Below are 20,064 nucleotides of genomic sequence, written 5' to 3'. Positions count from 1 at the left end.
AAAAAAAAGCGAGGAGGGACACCTCCAGAAGCGTCCCGGGAGCGAGTCACGGACAGCGGGCAAACCAAAGCGAAAGCAAAGCGAGCGGCCGGTTCGTGCTGTGAAGCAACGCCGTGCAGCCTTTTGCTAAGGGAGCAGCGGGCGGTGGCTCTCCAAGCCCCGGAGCGGGGTCAGCCGTTCAGAGCTGCCCCGGCCCGGGCACACGCGTGGCCCCCAGCGCCGCTCGTCACCTGCAAGGCAGGGGGGGTGCGAAGCCAGGACTGGCACTTCGGCTCGGCTCGTCCTCTGGAATCGCCTCGGTTTTCTTCGTGTGGGTGCACGGGCAGCTCAAGAGCGCCGTGCGGTGCATCGCGATGAGGAGCAGAACTGCACCCCTCGCCCTGGGGAAGGGCACGTGTGTGTCATAGTCCCGTAACTACACTTGTCGGGAACTTTTCTTACATCTTGGAAGCCTCACTGTGCCAGGGCTGAACTCCAGCCTCGTTGTATCTGCTTCTGTTATCAGCGTGGCATCTCGAGCGATACACTCGCGCGAGAAGCAGCGGCAGCCGGTTTCCCTGTTTCGGTCCCACAGCACGTGCAGCTCTTACTGCGCTTCTGTCTGCATGCACCCGCGCAGACCCTCGTCCTGTGGAAGAGCTGTGCACAGCTGCGATTCGAAGATTAGCGGAGCCATTCAGCTGCAGGGACTGCTTTTCTGAGTTGAGTTGCTAGTGGGCATAGAGCTTCATTTTTCTGGGGTAGTTTATGATTTGAGACTTTCATAATACACTGTGCAGATACAAAAGATACAGTAATGCCAAGATGATGATTTTTTGACTCAGATGTTCAGTACATTTTGAAATATCAAGTTGAACTACCACCATTTTTCAAGATGGTTTTGAACCATTATGAATAGCTGGTTCCTATTTTGAATTAATGGACCAGCACCAACTAACAATTATTAAATTTGTCTTGCATGGTAGCTTTTCTTTTTTCCTTCTTCCTTTCCTTTTTCCTCTTCCTTTTTTAAATTTTTTTTTATTTTTTAATTTCCCCATGCATCCTAGGTTCAGCTGGGATGGAGTTAATTTTCACTGGGAAAGGGCACAGCCAGGACAGCTGACCCAAACTAGCTATAGTAAGCATTCCTCTACTCAAGAGAGAGGAAATAGAAGGTACACACCACGGGGTAACCTGTGGTTTTACCTGGGTGACCATGGAGAGTACATGAGGAAGTGGGATGGAAAACCTACCTCCCTAGATTCACAGGTACCTGAGTTGCAAGGAAAAGCAATCAGAAAAGAGGATTCCTCCTGGAAGAATGCCACGGGCAATTCCCCAGACAGAGGGCTGATCTCATTTCTGATTCTCCCAGAGGGAATTCTGATTCACATTTACAAAGAGTGAGTAATGAATACTTTGGCCAGGATTAGAGGGGCCCTGCCTGCAGCCAGGTGGAGGAAAGGGACAACCAGGTTTATTGGACTGTGTGGATTTGATGGCCTGGCATGTCAGACCCACAAGGAGTATAAGGCTCTGGTAGATACTGGTGCACAGTGCACCCTAATGCCATCAAGCTATAAAGGGGCAGAACCCATCTGTATTTCTGGAGTGACAGGGGGATCTCAACAGCTAACTGTATTGGGAGCTGAAGTGAGTCTAACTGGGAATGCGTGGCAGAAACACCCCACTGTGACCGGCCCAGAGGCCCTGTGCATCCTTGGCATAGACCATCTCAGGAAAGGGTATTTCAAGGACCCAAAAGGGTACCGGTGGGGCTTTGGTATAGCTGCATAGGAGATGGAGGAAATTGAACAGCTGTCCACTTTGCCCGGTCTCTTGGAGGACCCTTCTGTTGTGGGGCTGCTGAAGGTTGAAGAACAACAGGTGCCAGTCGCTACCACAACAGTGCACCAGCAGCAATATCACACCAACCATGACTCCAATTCCCACCCATAAGGTGATTCATTGGCTGGAGAGCCAAGGGATGATCAGCAAAACTCTGCCCTTTAATAGTCCCGTATGGCCAGTGCAAATGGCCCTACCTGGAGCCTCTGGCAGAAAGCACCTGGGGACACCCGAGGCCGACCCCTGGGGTTTTGGAGTCGGGGATACAGAGGATCCAAGGCTCGCTATACTCCAGCTGAAAAAGAAATACTGGCATCATACGAAGGAGCTTGAGCTGCCTCGGAAGTGGTTGGTACTGAAGCACCGCTCCTCTTAGCCCCCCGACTGCCAGGGCTGGGCTGGATGTTCAAAGGGAGGGTCTCCTCTACACATCATGCAACTGATGCCACATGGAGTAAGCGGGTCGCACTGATCGCACAACAGGCTCGCATAGGGAACCCCAGTTGCCCAGGAATTTTGGAAGTGATCGTGGACTGGCCAGAAGGCAAGGATTTTGGAATGTCGCCAGAGGAGGAGGTGACACGGGCTGAAGAGGCCCCACTGTATAATAAACTGCCAGAAAATGAAAGGCAATATGCCCTGTTCACTGATGGGTTCTGTCGCACTGTGGGAAAGCGTCGGAGGTGGAAGGCTGCTGTATGGAGTCCTACATGACAAGTCACAGAAACTGCTGACCGAGAAAAGTGGCCAGTGCTCTATCTCTATACTGACTCATGGATGGTGGCAAATGCCCTGTGGGGGTGGTTGCAGCAGTGGAAGCAGAGTAACTGGCAGCACAGAGGCAAACCCATCTGGGCTGCCCCATTGTGGCAAGATACAGCTGTTCGGCTAGAGAAGCCAGTGGTAAAAGTACGTCATGCAGATGCTCACGTACCCAAGAGTCAGGCCACTGAAGAACATCAAAACAACTAGCAGGTGGATCAGGCTGGTGGGCCTATGACACCTCAGGCCATCAAGGAAGAGATGCAACATATAGATGGGCTCATGATCGAGGGGTGGACTTGACTGTGGACACTATCGCACAGGTTATCCATGAACATGGAACATGTGCTTCAATTAAGCAAGCCAAGCGGTTAAAGCCCCTCTGGTATGGAGGGTGATGCGATGGGTGAAGTATAAACATGGGGAGGCCTGGCAGATTGGCTATATCACACTCCCACAAACCCGCCAAGGCAAGCGTCATGTGCTATAATGATGGAAACAGCCACTGGATGGCTGGAAACATATCCCGTGCTCCATACCACTGCCCAGAACACTATCCTGGGCCTTGAAAAACAAGTTTTATGGTGACATGGCACCCCAGAAAGAATTGTCAGACAACGGGACTAATTTCTGGAACAACCTCATAGACACCCAGGCCAAAGAGCATGGCATTGAGTGGGTATATCACATCCCTTATCATGCAGCAGCCCCCCAGAAAATTGAACGATACAAGAGACTGCTAAAAACTGCACTGAGAGCAATGTGGTGTGGGACCTTCAAACATTGGGATACACATTTAGCAAAAGCCACCTGGTTGGTTAATATTAGAGGATCTACCAATCGAGCTGGCCCTGCCCAAGCAAAACTTCCACATACTGCAGAAGGAGATAAAGTCCCTGTAATGTGCATGAAGAGTATGTTAGGGAAGACAGTCTGGGTTAGCCCTGCCTCAGGCAGAGCCAAACCCATCCGCAGGATTGCTTGTGCTCAAGGACCTGTGTGCACTTGGTGGGTGACACGGAAGAATGGGGAAGTTCGATGTGTTCCCCAAGGAGATTTGATTTTGGGTGAGAATAGCCAGTGAATTAGACTGTATGATGTTAACTGCTAAATAACCCTGCCACTGTATGTCATTATATCTGTAGTGGCTATATGCTGTATCAATGACATTACAGTAAGAATCGCCCAAATCACTGAAAGATGGACTTTGAAACCAAGTGAAGTGCAGCAGTGATGGAACTTGAACTGGCACTCAGCAAATTCCTCAAGATCGACGTCTTCAACCCACAGACCGTGGGCATGGATTGCATCAAATACACCAGCTGCAAGCTCCGGAGGCAGCATGCAACAATCCAACAGCAAACACCATCTCTCCTACCCTGAAGGACTCTCATGACAGATGGATCCCCAAAGTCATTAAATAAAATCAACTGTCATGTTAGAGGGATGGCCCATAGACTAAGGGAATGATATCTGTGGGCAGGGGTGTATATATATATATATATATACACACATCAAAGACAGGGAAATTGGTGGTGATTAATTGGAAAGCCTAGGAACTGGGCATGACGTAGATGGTATAGATTAAGGGGTGGATAATGTCCTGGGTTTGGGTGGAATGGAGTTAATTTTCACAGGAAGCTGGGAAAGGGCACAGCCAGGACAGCTGACCCGAACTAGCCAAGGGGATATTCCGTACCATGTGATGTCATGCTCAGTATATAAGTGGGGAGCGGCTGGGGGTTCGGTGTGGTATCGCAGCAGGGGAAGCGGCGGAGCATCAAGTTTGGGGTGGTGAGCAATTGCATTGTGCATCGCTCGTTTTGTATATTCTTTTATTAGTACTATTATTATTCTAACTCTTCTCCTTGTGTTGTCCCAGTAAACTGTCCTTACCTCAACCCATGAGGCTCTACCTTTTTTTGTTGTTGTTTCTCCTTTCTGATTCTCCTCCCCATCCCACCAGGAGCGGGTGTGCGGGGTGCGGGGGAGTAGAGTGAGCAAGCGGCCTTGTGGGCTTAAACCACGACACCATGTGTTAACTTGGTTATTTTTGTAAAGTAGTCGCAAAACTAGTTTCAACACCCTAACTTTAAGGGATCACTCATTTCTGTGGAGAGAAGATGATTCATTTCTTTCCTAAATGTAGGTCTGGGCCTCTCAAGTACGTTTTATTTAGGTGAAAGAATGATTGGAGCAAGATAAGGCAGTCTTAAGTTCTTGACCTAAAATGTAAATGGACTTCTAAGTGAAAACCCCTGTGTCTCTTCCACCAGACTTCTTTTGAAGTGCATGACAGGTCCAAAACATGAAACAGGAAAAAGTTGATCATTGTTTTAAAGGTGACCTCTGCAGGTTTGGTAAGTCTGCTGGTGCTGTCAAAATGTTATTGTAACAGTATAATGGATTTCTAAGTGGTTTAGCTGATTTATAACCTTCATTTTGCCTTTTGTAAAAATACACCTGAGCTATTTTTAGTGTTTCTCTTATCCATGCTAGATCAGGATGAGGAGTCTGTGTAAACAGATGAAAGTGATTGCTTTGTTCTGCTTGGTATTGTGGGATTGTGTGACGTTCTGCAAAGTTAGCAGCTGGATTCACCCATCACTGGATTAATTTTATTCATTGGGCTTCAGTCCCTGGTGAGAACATTGCTGGCAACACAATGTGAGCTGTTGATCCTCATTCTTAGGGAACTGGTATTTATAACCGCCCTGGAAGACAACTGCAGATGAAAAAGAAAATGAATCAGTGGCGGGAGCATACTAAACTGTACGGGGTTGCCTGGCCTATTTTTCTGTTCTGTGCTAAGATGAGATGTAGTGCAGTGTTAGGACAGCCTGAGCACTTCATCTTTGACAATGAGCACAGCAAACAGGTGGGTTCCTACATTTAGCTTGCTGCCCGACAGGCTGGGATCAGCCCTAACCTTTGTATTCACTATGTTCCCAGCAAACTATTTCATTCAGTCCATTTCTGTAATCAAACATAAGTTTGCTGATGAAATGTAAACCCTACAATATTTTGTTGCCTTAGTAATAAATGTAACAAAATATATTTCTTCTAAATTATACCTTTTAATGGAGAAAATAATCATATGATCTCAGAGTCTTGCTACCTGTTTTCTTAGATGGATGTGTGTAACGGGACCAGGGATAACGATTGTACCACAGCAGAGACTACATTTAAAAAAGTTTTTTGTTCTGAATCCTATCCATAATTCACTGTCCTGCATTACCTACAGCAGGTCCTGTTCAAATTTCTTTGCTAAAAGGTTGTCAGGCATTGGAACAGGCTGCCCAGGGAAGTGGTGGAGTCACCATCCCTGGGGGTGTTCAAAAAACACATAGATGTGGCACTTCAGGATGTGGTTTCGTGGGCATAGTGGTGTTGGGATGACAGTTGGACTCGATGATCTTAAAGGTCTTTTCCACCCTAAACGATTCTATGATTCTATAGCGGGTGGTTGGTAGAAGATGTGCTCCTATTGCTTAGTTTATTAGTTTAATGCCTCTGCGCTGTTCTGATCTGGGTCAGCTACAGAATCAAAGCTTGTGGGTTTGGTTCTCACGCATGTTTAAGATTGAGACTATGGTACCAGGGTTCCTGCACAGGAGCCATGAGTTACATCTTTAGAGAAAAAAATACCAAGAAAAAAAAGCAATAAACTTTTGCTTTGAATAGCCAGGAAAACATGCATCAGTTCATGTAAGGAAATGGAATAATTTCTATAGTAATGAAAGGTCCTACCATTTGCAGAATACCCCTGACCAAGATTTGAGGCTCCAGTGGGCATGTTTGCTAAGGAAATAGATAAAAAACATAAGAGTGAACCTTGTCTTTTCTTTGGGGTGATTATTTCTCGCGGTACTTTTTTTCCAGATACAACAGTGTTTGTGGACCACCTAGTCTTCCTCTTCACAGTTTGCTGAAAAAACAGGTTGCAATCTTATTTTTTTAAGAAAGAATTTGTAATGGGAGCACCACTTGCTCCTTAAATGCTGACAGTATACTCAGCACCTATTTGAATGCCGACATCTCCTGTTGAAAACATGGGTGCCAAACTTCTTTTGTCCTACTCAAATCTACTCACACAGGTTTGTCACACTGAGTAGGTCATATGTGAGTAGGTCACATTGACTTACTCACACAGGTAAAGTTAGGCATGTCTGCTTATTTTTTCCTACTGTGCTTGTAAATTATTTTTGGATTGCTCAAGCAGTGTGTTTTAAGGAAAACACTAAATTGAAACACTGTGTGGCTTGTGTAAATGTTGGAGTTTTAAGCATAGAAAAAGTAACAAAAAATACAGAAAAGACATGCAGCTGGCACTGGATGTAGGTCTGATCTTCTTCTGAGAGAAGCCATCCCACAGGCACTAATCTGGGGTGCAGTCCGTGCCCCGCTGTGCCAACCGAAGGCTGCATTTTCCTTAGGCTTCTCACTGTAACCTGTTCCAACAACACTTCTAAAAGCTGTTATGTTGATGCAAAATGAATGAAACCTGTTTTCCAAGGCACCTTAAAAACTGTGTATGGGTAAATGTGAGGCCTCACTGATGCAACGTGTGGCATCAGTCCCATGTATGTAGTAATAGTATTCACAAATACAGAGAAAGTCTCAAGAAGCTTGTAATACAGTAGTGTCTTAGCTGAAGATCTTGCAAGACTTAAGAGCTGCCCTACTTGGTTCAGTGGTTATCTTTTCCCTTTCTCTCTGTATATCAATATTTCTATGTGTGCATGTATGCATGTATTTATATACGTAGGCATTTGAAGAAAGGGAGTACAAAAATTGGATGGGTTCTGTATCTTTCACAGAATATACATGGGGAATTAGTTAGATTAGCAGGAATGGACTACGTAGCTCTTCAGTTTTTCATCTGTGGCCTGAATCTTACAGTAAAAATGTTCTCACTTTCTAAATCGTGTGAACCCCAAGCAGTGATGCTGCCCATGCCAGCAGAAGAGGCAGTACCTGAACGAGGGCAGCAGTTGCTGTGCTGGGTCATTGTGCCATACATTGGACATGCTCCAGCTCAGGGTGAGACAGAGGAGGAAGGCTCTGCTTCCACCCAAACCAAAGTTAGTTACATCTGGATGTATTACATTCTCTACATCAGATTTTGAAGTGCTTCCCAAGAGCTGAATTCCTATGCTCAATTAAAGAACACCTGCTCTAATTAACAGCATAACATAGCTATTGTTTATGAATTGCAAAAGTTAAGGAAGAAGATGCACAGTGGATAATTTGTATTATGTAGTCTCTAGGGTCATGTTTAGAAAGGGCAGTTTGGGTCAGGTCATGTAAAACCCCATATAAGCACAGTTCTTTGAACACTGCTAGAGGCAGAGTTTCACAGTATTAAAGCACTGGAGGGGGTGAATCCGTCCTGGACTTTGGGTACCACTTGAAGTATTTACATGTATTTTTATGAGTGAGAATATTTTGAGTTTGGGATTTTTTTTTCCTTGGTGAGTGTCAGAAGTTTGGTAGAGTGAAGGTAAGTAGAAACCAGGTAGACCTTTTTCTGAAGGCTTTTCTCCAGTCCGTTTGAGAGCAGTCCCACTGAAGCTGTGTCCTTAACTTACAGAACATATTTCAAATTATTCTTTTTTTTTCCTTTTGAACTCATTGAGCACTAGGACATGGCAATATTGTTGTGGAGGGATATCTGCAAACAGATAAGTGGGCCAGGTCCCTGCTCATGGATGGCTCTTACCCGTTAGCCAGAACTCACCTAGGTTTAATAAGACAGGGTGTGAAGGACCGCGTGGTGTTTCAGAGAGAGATGGGGTCAGAGAAGAACCTCAAACATTTGAGGTACGTATTGTCTTGAAAGACTGTGATTTTGATTTTTGTTACGGTGTGCTGCAGCAGGCACAAGGCTTTGAAAAAGCCAAGTCAAACCAGTGGCCAAGAAGGGTGTAGAGTGAGTCAGTGGTGTAGGGCTGACCTACACCAGCATTTTTTTTCTCCCCTGGAGAGCAGGAAAGGTATTCCTGGTATAGGGTGTGAATGAGAACTGTTCCTTTTCATTCTTTAGGATGAAATTAGTTTCTGGTGCAAAATACCACCAGCACAGGACCAAATGGCTGGAGTGTAAAGCTGTTTGGTTTATGTTTTAGAAGTGGTTTTAGAAGTTCATTTTAATGGGGATACCAAGCTGTCTTCAGCATGAAAACTGATGTCTTAATTGAAATTAGCGACGATACTATTTGTGTCTGTGTCTTCAACTTGTACCCATCTCTGCCTCCATTTGGGGAGTAGGTTGCATGTTAATTCTGTGTTTATGCTGAACATGTAGAGTGCACAAGTATATGTGTTTTGTAATAGCTGACATAGCTAAGCCATTCCATGTAAATCCCTAACGCTTTTGTTTCCGAAATGCATGTGGATAGTGAGGTGCTAAGAAGTCACAGCAACAAGCGGAAGTGCCTTTAACAGTGTGCATTTGTTTGCAGCCCAGGTGGTATTTTTAGGATTTAGAGTAGACGTGTTGTAGACATTTGACAGGTGCCATGTTTGGAGTCACAGTTATGTACTGTTTGATTTACTCAATCGCATTGCTTAAGCATGGTTTAGTGTGATTTTTTTTTAAGCCTAGCCATATATAACATAAAAGTTACTTTGAGATTTTGCATCTCTGTCCACCATTCCACCCTCCATGCTTTCTAAACCCTGGCTGCATTTTAAATAATAAAGTACTCTTCTGTTCCTGTGTTTTCAGGATATTTTAGGGCTCTTTATTAATATAGAGAAACAGCAAGAAATATTTTGCTTTTTAGCTGAGATTAAGTAGATATCAATTGGTAAGAATAATTATCATCACATATTTAAATACACAGGCAAGGAGGAACATCAGTAACCTTAGAGCTGTAGGGTAACAGCTATGCATCATTATGTTTAATTTATTAATCGTATTTAATCCTACAAAGTAGTAAAGTGAAACTACTGGTTATGTTACTAGAAGCTGTATTTCTTTTGCCTAACTTCTACTGGTGGGACAATTTTCTGGAAATGCTGCTTAATTATTCAAAACGTGGCAAAGATCACCAGGCTACTAGCAGATCATCAGCTAGTAGCAAGGAGAGGGCTGGTTCTACAGACAAGTGCAGTTAATAAAGGAGAAGGGACACAAGTTTGCAGAAAAGCATCTCAAAGGTTAATGACAGTAATGGAGCGATTTAAAGCTTGACAACTAAAATAAAGAGAATGTATATGTAGAGGAATTAGAAGTCAGCACGTGAACAGGATACATGAGTAATCAGCACAAAAAGTTATATCCTTTTGCAAATAATGGTGGTCATATACCTTTGCTCCGGTGCTGGGATATTTGTAGAGATAACTCAGAGTCTGACTGCAGTGAAACAGAGCTTTCCAGGGGCAGGTACCCCCTACCTCTCGGTGCTGCCTGTACACCCCGGCAAATCACCCTGTCTGCTCTGTTCTGCTGCTGCAAGGTGTTTCTGTTACTCCGGAGCTAGTTCAAATATTTCTGTGCACTTGTAGCCCTGACCTGTGTAGTTTTAGCCCTCTTTGCCAGCTGCATGCTGATCAATAGCTGAAAACAAGCTTGCTTATGCTTTCTGCTGCTCATAGAGAGGGGTCTCGTTCACCCAACCAGTGCATCGCGATAGACCTATTCATATTTTGATATCGTTACAGGTTCTGCTCCCTATGCGTTGTTTTATGGACAACAAATAATATATGGCTGTAGGAAGCAAAGGAAGGATGTATGCAGAGGGATAGTTTGCTGTACAATGCACCCAATTCATGCTGAGATCAGTACTCCAATGTACTTAATTGGAAAACAAAGGCTCTATTTTTAACATTGTAAGAAACTCTGGAAACTTGCCAGAGCAGGCAGCATCCTTCCAATCAAGTGTAGGCCAGGCCACCCACAAAATCATACTTGTTCCCACCTCCACATTGATTCTTAAACCACTTTAAGTAGCAGATTTGACATAAATTACTATTTTTCATATTCCAACGACTGGCAAACTGAAGCTGATAGTTGACCTGCGGTAAGTTGTACCTTAGGGAAAGGGCAGATGCACGGTTAGAGCCCAGCCTTCCAGCCTACAAGTCTGCAACTACAAGGGAAATCAGACTTAGTCTCAGACTGTGTTCTCTAGCCCAACTGAAACTAGTAAATGGCAGTAGCAAGACTAGAATTTAAGATACTTGGGGTTTTATTTTATTTATTTTTTTTTCGGTGGGAGTTTTAGTGTAAATCTCCTGCCTTGCGCTTGCACAGAAATCCTTCCAAATGCAAATCGAAGGTTGTCTTCAGGTAGGGTTGAGGTTTACCGATTGGAAACAGCCTGCTGTGGGAGGTGTGAACTTCCACACCCTCCAGTGGTAGAAGTGGAAAGGTTGCTGCAATAAATGGGTTTGGTGGTAATATTATTTCTTCTACAATCAGCAAAAATCAGTCTTTTTCTCTGTACAGAGACCAACCACGTGTGGTCTTGATCTAGCTCTTGTGCTCATAGTGGTATGACTGTAACTCAATCACTGTTTCTCCTGCTACTGTTAATGCAAAATAAGCAACAGGACAGAAATGATAATTGTGGCAGTGCAGTACTGACTAAGTAATATTTACACCTAATCCCTTTTGTCATTAGATGTATATTCAGACTGCAAAATTAAACTATCTTTAAAGAAATTCCATATTCAAAAACATGATATGGCTGTTTCTGGGGGAGGCACCCCTCCAATTCTCCCCATAGCAGTAGCCCAGCAATCAATCACAAGTAATGCATGGGCAAGGGAAGAAGTGTTCAGTTGTTGAGCGGTATTTTTCAGCTGTTCTTCATCACTGGGAAAGACTAACAAGCTGGTGGGAAGTGTAATTTCAGAGAGTAAATCTTTAACGGCATAATCCAAGGGATTTTTGTTAAAAGCCAAAACTGAGAAATTAAGGGGGAAAGGTTCTGGTTGTGTTACATGATTTCCATGTAGAGTGTTTCACTGAAATGATCCCATATGTGGAAATTGGTGCTGTGAACAATCTTATACGTACTGTACCTGTACCACCACTGTTGTGAAAAGCTGGTCACAGGGCACGCTCCTTCAGAAACTGCCCTGGTAGTGGTGAAAAGGTTTTTTAAAAAGGGTGGATAACATTGCGGTAATAATCAGTGTGAACAGGCCTGAGTATATTTTAATATTGTCTGCTGGAGGAAGAAACAGTGGTAGTAAGACTAATCTTCAGAGCCACACGGTGCAGCATTATAAAGCTCATTCAGTAGAGATGATACATTCCCCTTGGTAAACTACAGTAAATGGTCATGATAGCAAATGTGAGACCCTGCCTCCCTCCCCTCCCATCCCTGCTAGCATCTCCGTTCATATCAGCAGGAGCTTTGTGCAAAGATCAGAGGGAGACTCTGAAGGACGAAACGGCATGTGATCCTGTAGTGCAGTTCGTGGCTCTCGGCCTGGAAACTAAGGGTAGCAAGACACTGGCTATGGCTTAGCAGAGAAAATAGTCAAAGACGTTATTTTTTCTTAAAAGATACATAAAAATCAATGCAGACTCCAGATAAATCCTAAAATTCATGGTCAGAAGTATTCCCCATCTCCTTAGGGTCAACAGCTCTATATAATGATAGGAAAAGACCTGAAAATTCAGTTGTCTTTGACTTCCCGGAGAAACTGAAACCATGACAGTCTCCACAAATTTCTACGAGCTGCGGGAGCATTTAGTTTCTCTTCAGAAAGGAGCTGTCCCATCAGGCACATCAGAAGTTCAGTTGTCCTCATAGTGGTGCTGGGAAGGACCATCTCCATCGTAGACTTCAGCAGACCAGCATCATCTGCAGGCAGATTTCCACCATAAGCAAGTTGAACTGTGAGCGTTTCGGATGATCTGCAGGACACATCGTGGGCTCTTCACAAAGTTACCGCAAGCTTTTCTTTTCCCTTGCGGTAGAACAGGTTTGTACCCCTGGTAATTTTGATAGGAACCATCAAGTCGTCACCCATATACTTTCTGTATTCAGAACCAGTGCTTACAGTTATTTTTTTGAGGCATCACATAATAGATACCACATTTCTAACTGTTCCTTGCATTTGCCTCTTCTATCAGCCGGTAGAGTAATGAATTTGCTGTGTTATTCAGGAGCCAAATACTCTGCCTTAGCAGCAGCAGCTTTCCAAGCCACTCAGCTCAAGAGGAGCTGCCTAAGGTCTTTAATAGCAGTTGTTGTTGACTTCTTATGTGCTTTTGATGATGATGACTTTTATAAATTAGGATGGTAATAGATCATGTTCATTGGACAAGTATTAAGTTGGTTCTTTGTAAAATTAAAGACTAGCTCTGATCTTGCGAGCATGTAATTATGGGACTAACTTCATGCCCGTGAGTACTGAACTCATTTAAGTGTTTGCAAGTAGCTAGTTACCATGTTCTTAGTGTCCCGTATACTAAATTCCCTCTCCTGCTGTTTTACTACATAGAGGAAAACTGGGGGGGGTTGTGTGTATTTAGAAAAGTAAATTTGTTTTCTCATATTTGGCAATAACAAGTCATCTGGTCATTTCCAGCTGCAGCTGACAAAGAAGATGTAATATATTGGAATATCATTTTTAATAACTAGAAATTGTGTTAGGCGTCATTGAAGGAAAGTACCTCTTACATCAGAGTGACAGATCAGTGCTCTGTATATCTATTTGTTGTTAGAAATGACTGTTTATAAAACTAAAGTTCCCTTCCAATCCTTGAAAAGAAAGTACAGAAAAATGGAAACCCAACAAATAAATAAAAAATAAAATTAATTTTCATAATTAAAAAAATTAATAGAATTGGTAAAAATGAAATTACTATTACTTTATTTTCAAATTATATTTAATTTTACTCCAGAGTCCTATTTTTAAACCTTTTTACATTTAATTTTTAATGTCTTTCGTATGAAGCAATAATTTAAAAAAATCTCTTACACATTTTGAGGACTATTACAACTGCAGTTTTTATAAAGTTTGTGCTCTCATATAAAATCTGTAAAGTAAATTTGTTGTGATTTTTAGAACAGAACAGTAACTCGTTACGTTTGCTGCTGTTGAGACTTTGTCTTCTCTGATCCTGCCATAGCATTTTGCTGGGGATATATGGAACTAATGCAGTGTGGCCACTTGGTTTTCTGGCTGCCATTCCACCAAGTTTCACATTCTAATAGCTCAGACTTCCACTATAAAAGCTGAAATATCAAAGCTTTTTTTAAATATAAGTATGCAAAGTCCTTAGCAGTGATTCCTTCTTACCCTAGCGATACCCCAGCCCTATAATAAACATTTTAAAAGTCTGCTGATATGATTATAGATAAAAGATAACTTGAAAAATGCTTCTGAGACCACTAAATCAGAACAATTTCATTGCTGGAGATTAAAAAAAACAACATCATTTGGATAAATAGGAATTGGGTAATGACTACATGGAAGTGATGGGGAAACAGAGCTGCTATTACAATACATGTTAACGTGATTGTTTTCCTGAAAGAAAAAGCGAGGGGTTTTACTAACTGGCCATTCATAATTGCCTATTTTAAGATTCCATCACTGAGTATGTATCTGGCTTGGATATGCTGTTGTGAAATGACATCCAAAAGACACTGATAGCCCAAATTTTCCATGAAATCACATCATCATGTGTCTGTTTTAGAAGAATTTGTTTCCAGTGTTTATGAATGTCCATTTCTACTGCAGATGGGTTCAGTGCCTGGGCACCGAAAGAGGATTCGGTGTCTGTACTCCTGAACTGATGTCGGCCTCATTCTGCCCCCGAAGTCTGCACAGAGTCAGTTCATCCACATGAATGAACTGCGCAGTGTATATTTTATTTGAAATGCTATAGCTGTAGAAAAATGAAAAAAGTGCATTTTAAAGATTAATTTTGACAGCATGTTGCTTAATAGAACTGTTTTATTTGTGTCTTGAGGATGTTGACCTCATGAAAGCGTGTCAGGAAGCTTTGGATGACTGCTGTCCACACCAAGGACATGATCAGCTGGAACTGCAAGAGGAGGAAGAGGAGGAGGAGGAGGAAGGCATATGTCAAGTAAATGATGAAAAAAATGGAAGAAGGGAAAACTGTGAAGAGGAAGTGAAGGAGGATAGAGGTCTTATCACTAAGATAGAGAGTAGTGAAAGAAATGGAGTGAATGGTTTTGAAAGGAATATTTGATTGCTTCTTTTCAGTTGGAGTGTCCCTTGCAAGGGCAGGAAAGGAACAGTAACTTCAGATGGTATTTTGTGAATGATGCCCTTGCACACTCTCCCGAAAATTGCCCCCCCCCCAGTATAGTTTATGTACTTGAAATGTTTTATAAAGTTTACAGAAATCCCTTGCAACTAATAATTTTTCAATTTGGTTTAATCTTCTTCATCATGAAGGTGTTGTGTTTGTGGGCAATGATTTTTTGGGGCCTACAAACACTTGAGACGTGGATGCTAAATTATACTGCTTTCACCATTATGTGAGACTTGATGCTCAGATGTAGAATTACATTTGGGAAACTGGATTGTTCATATCTTAACATGTGTGTTGTAACTAGAAGGCAGAGAAGTAATCTTAATGATGTTAAACCAAAACAGTTGCACTTTGGATTTTGTTCTCTCCGAGAACTACAATGAAAAGAGCATTCAATCCTCTTGAGACCTTGTGAGAGCTAAGAACATTGGATCCAAGTTTCTTGCCACTGCCCTGGGCAGCTAGGTTTTGAAAAAAATACTTGATTTCTCCACAGTGGTGGGTAGGTGCAGCTTGAGAGAGGAGGAAAGCCCGGTTCTGCTCTTGCGGGGCGGAGTAGGGATGCTCCTGCCATGGAGTTATTCTGCTCGTTCTAACAACATGACATCTCCCATCAGGATGAAGACTTGATGGCGGAGGTCAGCAGCAGTATTTCACAGAGCTGTGCTCTATTTCCTCTTGGACTTTGATTTTTACCTCCTTTTATGTAAAATAACTGTACTTTACAAAGTGTTTCTGTTTCTTCTGTCACAGAGCAACCACAGCCATGTAGATTCCCTTCTCTCCTTGAAGGGCTATTTACAGCTTCTGTCATCACAGATGGAAAATATGCTAGAGGTAAGTGAGAAAACATCTGTATTGCTAATAGACTGGAATACAGTCAGTGATTACTGGATAATAAAAAAAAAACAGGGAATATATCAGCAAATCAGTGTAGTAAAACTTACCTAAAGACACTATATCCACCTTTTACAGCAGCCATCATGGGCTCTACTTTAAAAATTCCCCAGTAACTTGTCTGGGATATGAAAGCTACAAAGTCCTGTCTTTCGTGTGACCTGGTGTTCAAAGTCGGATGGAACTGCTGGACAGCTTAATTCGTTCAACTAATAATTCCCTTTCTGAAATCTAATGCCAATTCATGTTTATACAGCAGCTCTCGGTATGTTTCTCTAGAGCAATGCTGAGTTACTAAGCACTAGCAGCTATTAAGCATTTGCAGTGAAAGATTACAGTTGTCATAAATATTAGGTCAAGTGCTTACAAAGATACTTCCCTCAAGAAGAACAGACCCATCTTCACTGCAAACCAGGTCAGTCAGCATTAGGAGCAAACCCATTTTGTTTTCTTGTTTTATCTTCTGGGTTTCTGATACTATTGTTTACTTTCTGGGTGCCCATCTTCACAAAAACCAGTTATCTTAATTGGAGTCTCCCTCCTCTTCCACAGCTCATAGCTGCAATCATTAACTGGGAAGCTACTCCCTACATTCGTTTTTTGCAATACTCCAAGGGCATCCTACATAGGCTTCTTGTTGTAGGAGTCTTTCAGGGTCATTACTGTTTTCCATATAACTTCATGCTTATCTCTGGAACACCTCGTTTGGGGAACCTGTAGGTTGGATAGTGCCTCCTAGCCCATAAATTAGCCACCTCCTCTGTTCAGCTTTGGTAATGGATTGCACACTAATGGGGTTCAGAAGTTCATCAGTTTCATTTTCTCCGTTCTTTTCATAATTGGAAAGGAATTTGGCTCTAGCCTTTATGTAGCTATAACAATACACAGTTGCATATTTTATTTAAGACTATTAATGTACTGCCATCTTGTGACAATCTATCTGTTGAAAATGGATTGCTTATATCTTCCAGGTACCAAGTCTTTACAGTGTGAGGGATTTTTTTAATAGCCAACTTGCTAAGCATATTTCTTTTCAAGGGCTTAATTGAAAATACCAGCTCTATCTCACAGACTACAGATGGCCTAGTACAAGGTAACTCCCTAGGAGAAATAAGGCAAGACTTTCTTCACTTACCTGAGCTCCCAGTAAGCATAGTGGAGAATTTAAGACATTCTGGTCTTTATGGTACATCATTTCTTCTCTGTGGAAAGCACTTTTTACATTGTCTGTTCAATGAATGGCAGTCAGAAAAGCCCTTTCCTGCACCACAGTGGGGATGCTCAGCTATGGAGGAATCATGTCATATGCTTCCTACTTGATGTATTTACATTCTCAAGTTTTTTGTATCCGTGTATTTTATGACTACTCGTCAGCAAGTACCCTGACATAATCTTGTGCAGTGGCTTTGTATTTCTAGGACCTGGCAGCTATAACCCAGGCCCACAAAAGGTAGGCCTTAATGCTACTGCAGCACTCATTTATCATCTGGACTTCAGGTCTGAGGGATCATACAGCACCTTTATTTTTCTAAAGAAAAACTGAGGAGTAATTTAAGCCAAAAGACATCCACAGAAGGTGTGATCTGGGGGGGTTGTTTCCTCCAAACTGAGTAGTAAAGGAATTGAGTTGAAATCTGAACACAATAAACCTCATTTAAGAAGGAGCTAAGCCTAACATGGCAGCTCGCAGCCCCGAAAGCTTTATAAACTGTGGAAAAATAGCAGTGAGAATGTGCCAGCATGACCATAGTGCCTTAACGTTCCTGTCCTCCTTCCCCCTTTTCTTACACCACTGTTCTCACTGGTTAAGTTCTGCCAGTGAGCTCTTTATCTTCTTCACAAGGTTAATTTTCTAACAGTTTAGCACCTTGAACCAGCTCACCCTGGAATCAGATGATCATCAAAACCACTACCCGGGAAGGAGCAGGACTGCCCCTCCTAGAAGGACCTTTTCTTAGACCAGATCAGATGAACACATAGGCTGTAGTTTGATATATGCTTAGCAACAGTCCCATTTCCACTTCTTAACACTCATCAGTCCCACAACATCCTTCGCAAGCCCTCCTCCTCCCATCCCTTCAGTCACTTTTGTTCTGCACCATTCCCACTTCTTCTTACCATATGCCAGTGCAGGTTATGCTGTGTACAAATGAGAAACAGTATTCAGGATAGCCAGAAGAAGAGTTTAACATATAAATTTTTTACTTTAATAGATTCAAATAGTGGAATATTAAAAAATAAATTGATCAAGACCGAGTAGGGGAGGAATGTAGAGGCATTAATTTTACAAAAGATCCCATACCCACCCCACCCCCCATCATCTTTTAAGCGAGTTTACTGGAAGATATACAAGTTGCTACTTCTAATAGAGGCCGAGACCTATCATGCTTACACCACAATATAAGTTAAGTTTGATCCAGACACTTTGCCACTGTTTCAGTCCTCATGATGCCACGCTATTAAGAACCAACTACCCCACTCAATCAAATTCAGAAACAAGACATCTACAAAGGCAAAAGTCATTTTCTCAGTCAAGCTCTAATATCACAAATCATAGGTCAAATTTGATAGGGCTGTTTTCAGCTGCTGGCATTAGAAACCTAACGGCCCGTGATGATAATTTTAATGAAAATAAACTCATGTCTTCGGCTTTGGAGGAAGGCTTTGATCCTATAGAAGTTTCTCAGCTCCTTGAAGAACGTGGGTCAGATTCGGAATTGTCTTTGAATTCAAGTCACAGCACTGCCTCTTACTGAGTCTGCAATGAAGGTGCTGTTGGGTACAGCAATGATGTTAAATCTGCTTCTTCACACAGCTTAGGAGCTGTTGGTGGCCGTAGCCAAGAACGCAGTAAATATGGCCATGTGGAATACCGAGGTGATTCAGAGTGTTCTAGAGAAGCCAGCATTTCCTTCAATAACCACATTTATAATCAGCTGCCAAGTCAAGCAGCATCCACTCCGGAGCATCAGCAGCAGATGCGGATGGAGAAACCAAACAAAGTAAAGGGTAGGTGCCATAATTCTACTGATACAAACCTTAGCAGCGATGAACACCGTGCAAAAGCTCTGAGAATACCATTGTTAGTAGATGAAATTGTGAGCATGCACATTGACTCTTTCAACAGCACATGAGCAAAGAACCATCTGACAGATACTCGGGTATTACTTTTACATGACATCAGATGAAGAGGAACAAAGTTGCTGCCCCAAATTGTCGTAAACAGAATGCAATTCTTAACTTGGAAGACGACATATGTAATCTTCAAACACAAAAGGAGAGCCTTAAAAAGGAGCACTCTCAGTGTAGCAGATCAATCAGCCAGATGAAGCAAAAGTTAAATAACTTTTACTGTGGCATTTTCAGTAGATCGAGGGATGACCAGGGTAGATCTGTTAACCCATGCCAATGTGTCATTCATCGCAGTAGTGATGGCAGTGTTTTCATAATACCCAAACACTTGGTCAAATCAGAACAGAAACAAGATAATGAAAAAGAGCAGAAACAAAAATAAGATGGCTGAAGATCACTTAGGTTTTATTTTTCCTGAAAGAACAATAAGGATATTTGCATGAAGACTGGAGGTCAGTAATTACAGTAGTACAAACAGAAAAGACTACACTTGAGGAGGAAGACTGCATGTTCAAGGGTCTGGCAAAGCCAGCCGACGGGAATCTGCGAGAAAGTCTATCAGCCAAGGCTTCTGAATGAGGAAATCCATTTAATTTTAATTAGAATTAAAGGAGCTAGGCCATCAGTCCCGGTGTAGTTATATAAGCCTATGTAAAACTAGGAATTTAGTTTCTGGTGATGGGGGAGGGGGTAAAACATCAGTGGGGGAAAAAAAAGCGAGCTTAGATCAATGGTACACATGGAAGAAAAGTGTGTTTTGTTCTTGAATACTTATTCTTCATACACAAAATGAATGTATTTTATTATTCTTTTAGCACAGAAAGAAAAAGTGTAGCTCGAGTTCATCACCACCTTAAAATCACTGTGGATTTATGTATTCCTAAGAGATAGTCTGTGCTTTGCATTTGTTCAGAACTGTTCTGCGTTTCCTAGTTTTCCTTTGAGGAGAGAGGCCCAGGAGGCTATTACATTTTTCCTCACTAGTTTCACAGTCATAACTCCAAGCAAATATAAGGTAGCAATTAATTTTACAACTCATATGGTCAAACTGCAAACAGATTCTGAAAAATTAGTATCTGATTCAATATTGTCTTACCTTCGTCCTATGGAACTGAATCATCCTCAACTTCCTTCCATGAAAATGAATGATGGTGAATGAGTTCCTGTTCTGTCTCCTACCTGATATATAT

General features: G+C 42.3%; 1 protein-coding gene across 1 annotated transcript; it reads left to right on the top strand.

Annotated features, from left to right (window-relative positions):
- Window positions 1–2,017: 2,017 nt before the first annotated feature.
- Window positions 2,018–19,256, top strand: NFE2L3 (nuclear factor, erythroid 2-like 3). The gene is given in 7 exon segments (XM_010577653.1): window positions 2,018–2,182; window positions 14,534–14,653; window positions 15,599–15,682; window positions 16,781–16,928; window positions 18,314–18,481; window positions 18,563–18,931; window positions 18,934–19,256. Coding segments are annotated over 7 exon segments (1,377 nt in total).
- Window positions 19,257–20,064: the final 808 nt, after the last annotated feature.

The sequence above is a fragment of the Haliaeetus leucocephalus genome, unplaced genomic scaffold (genome assembly GCF_000737465.1).
Source record: "Haliaeetus leucocephalus isolate CR32 unplaced genomic scaffold, Haliaeetus_leucocephalus-4.0 Scaffold566, whole genome shotgun sequence".
Taxonomy (NCBI): domain Eukaryota; kingdom Metazoa; phylum Chordata; class Aves; order Accipitriformes; family Accipitridae; genus Haliaeetus; species Haliaeetus leucocephalus.
This window is presented reverse-complemented; position numbering and strand designations above follow the sequence as displayed.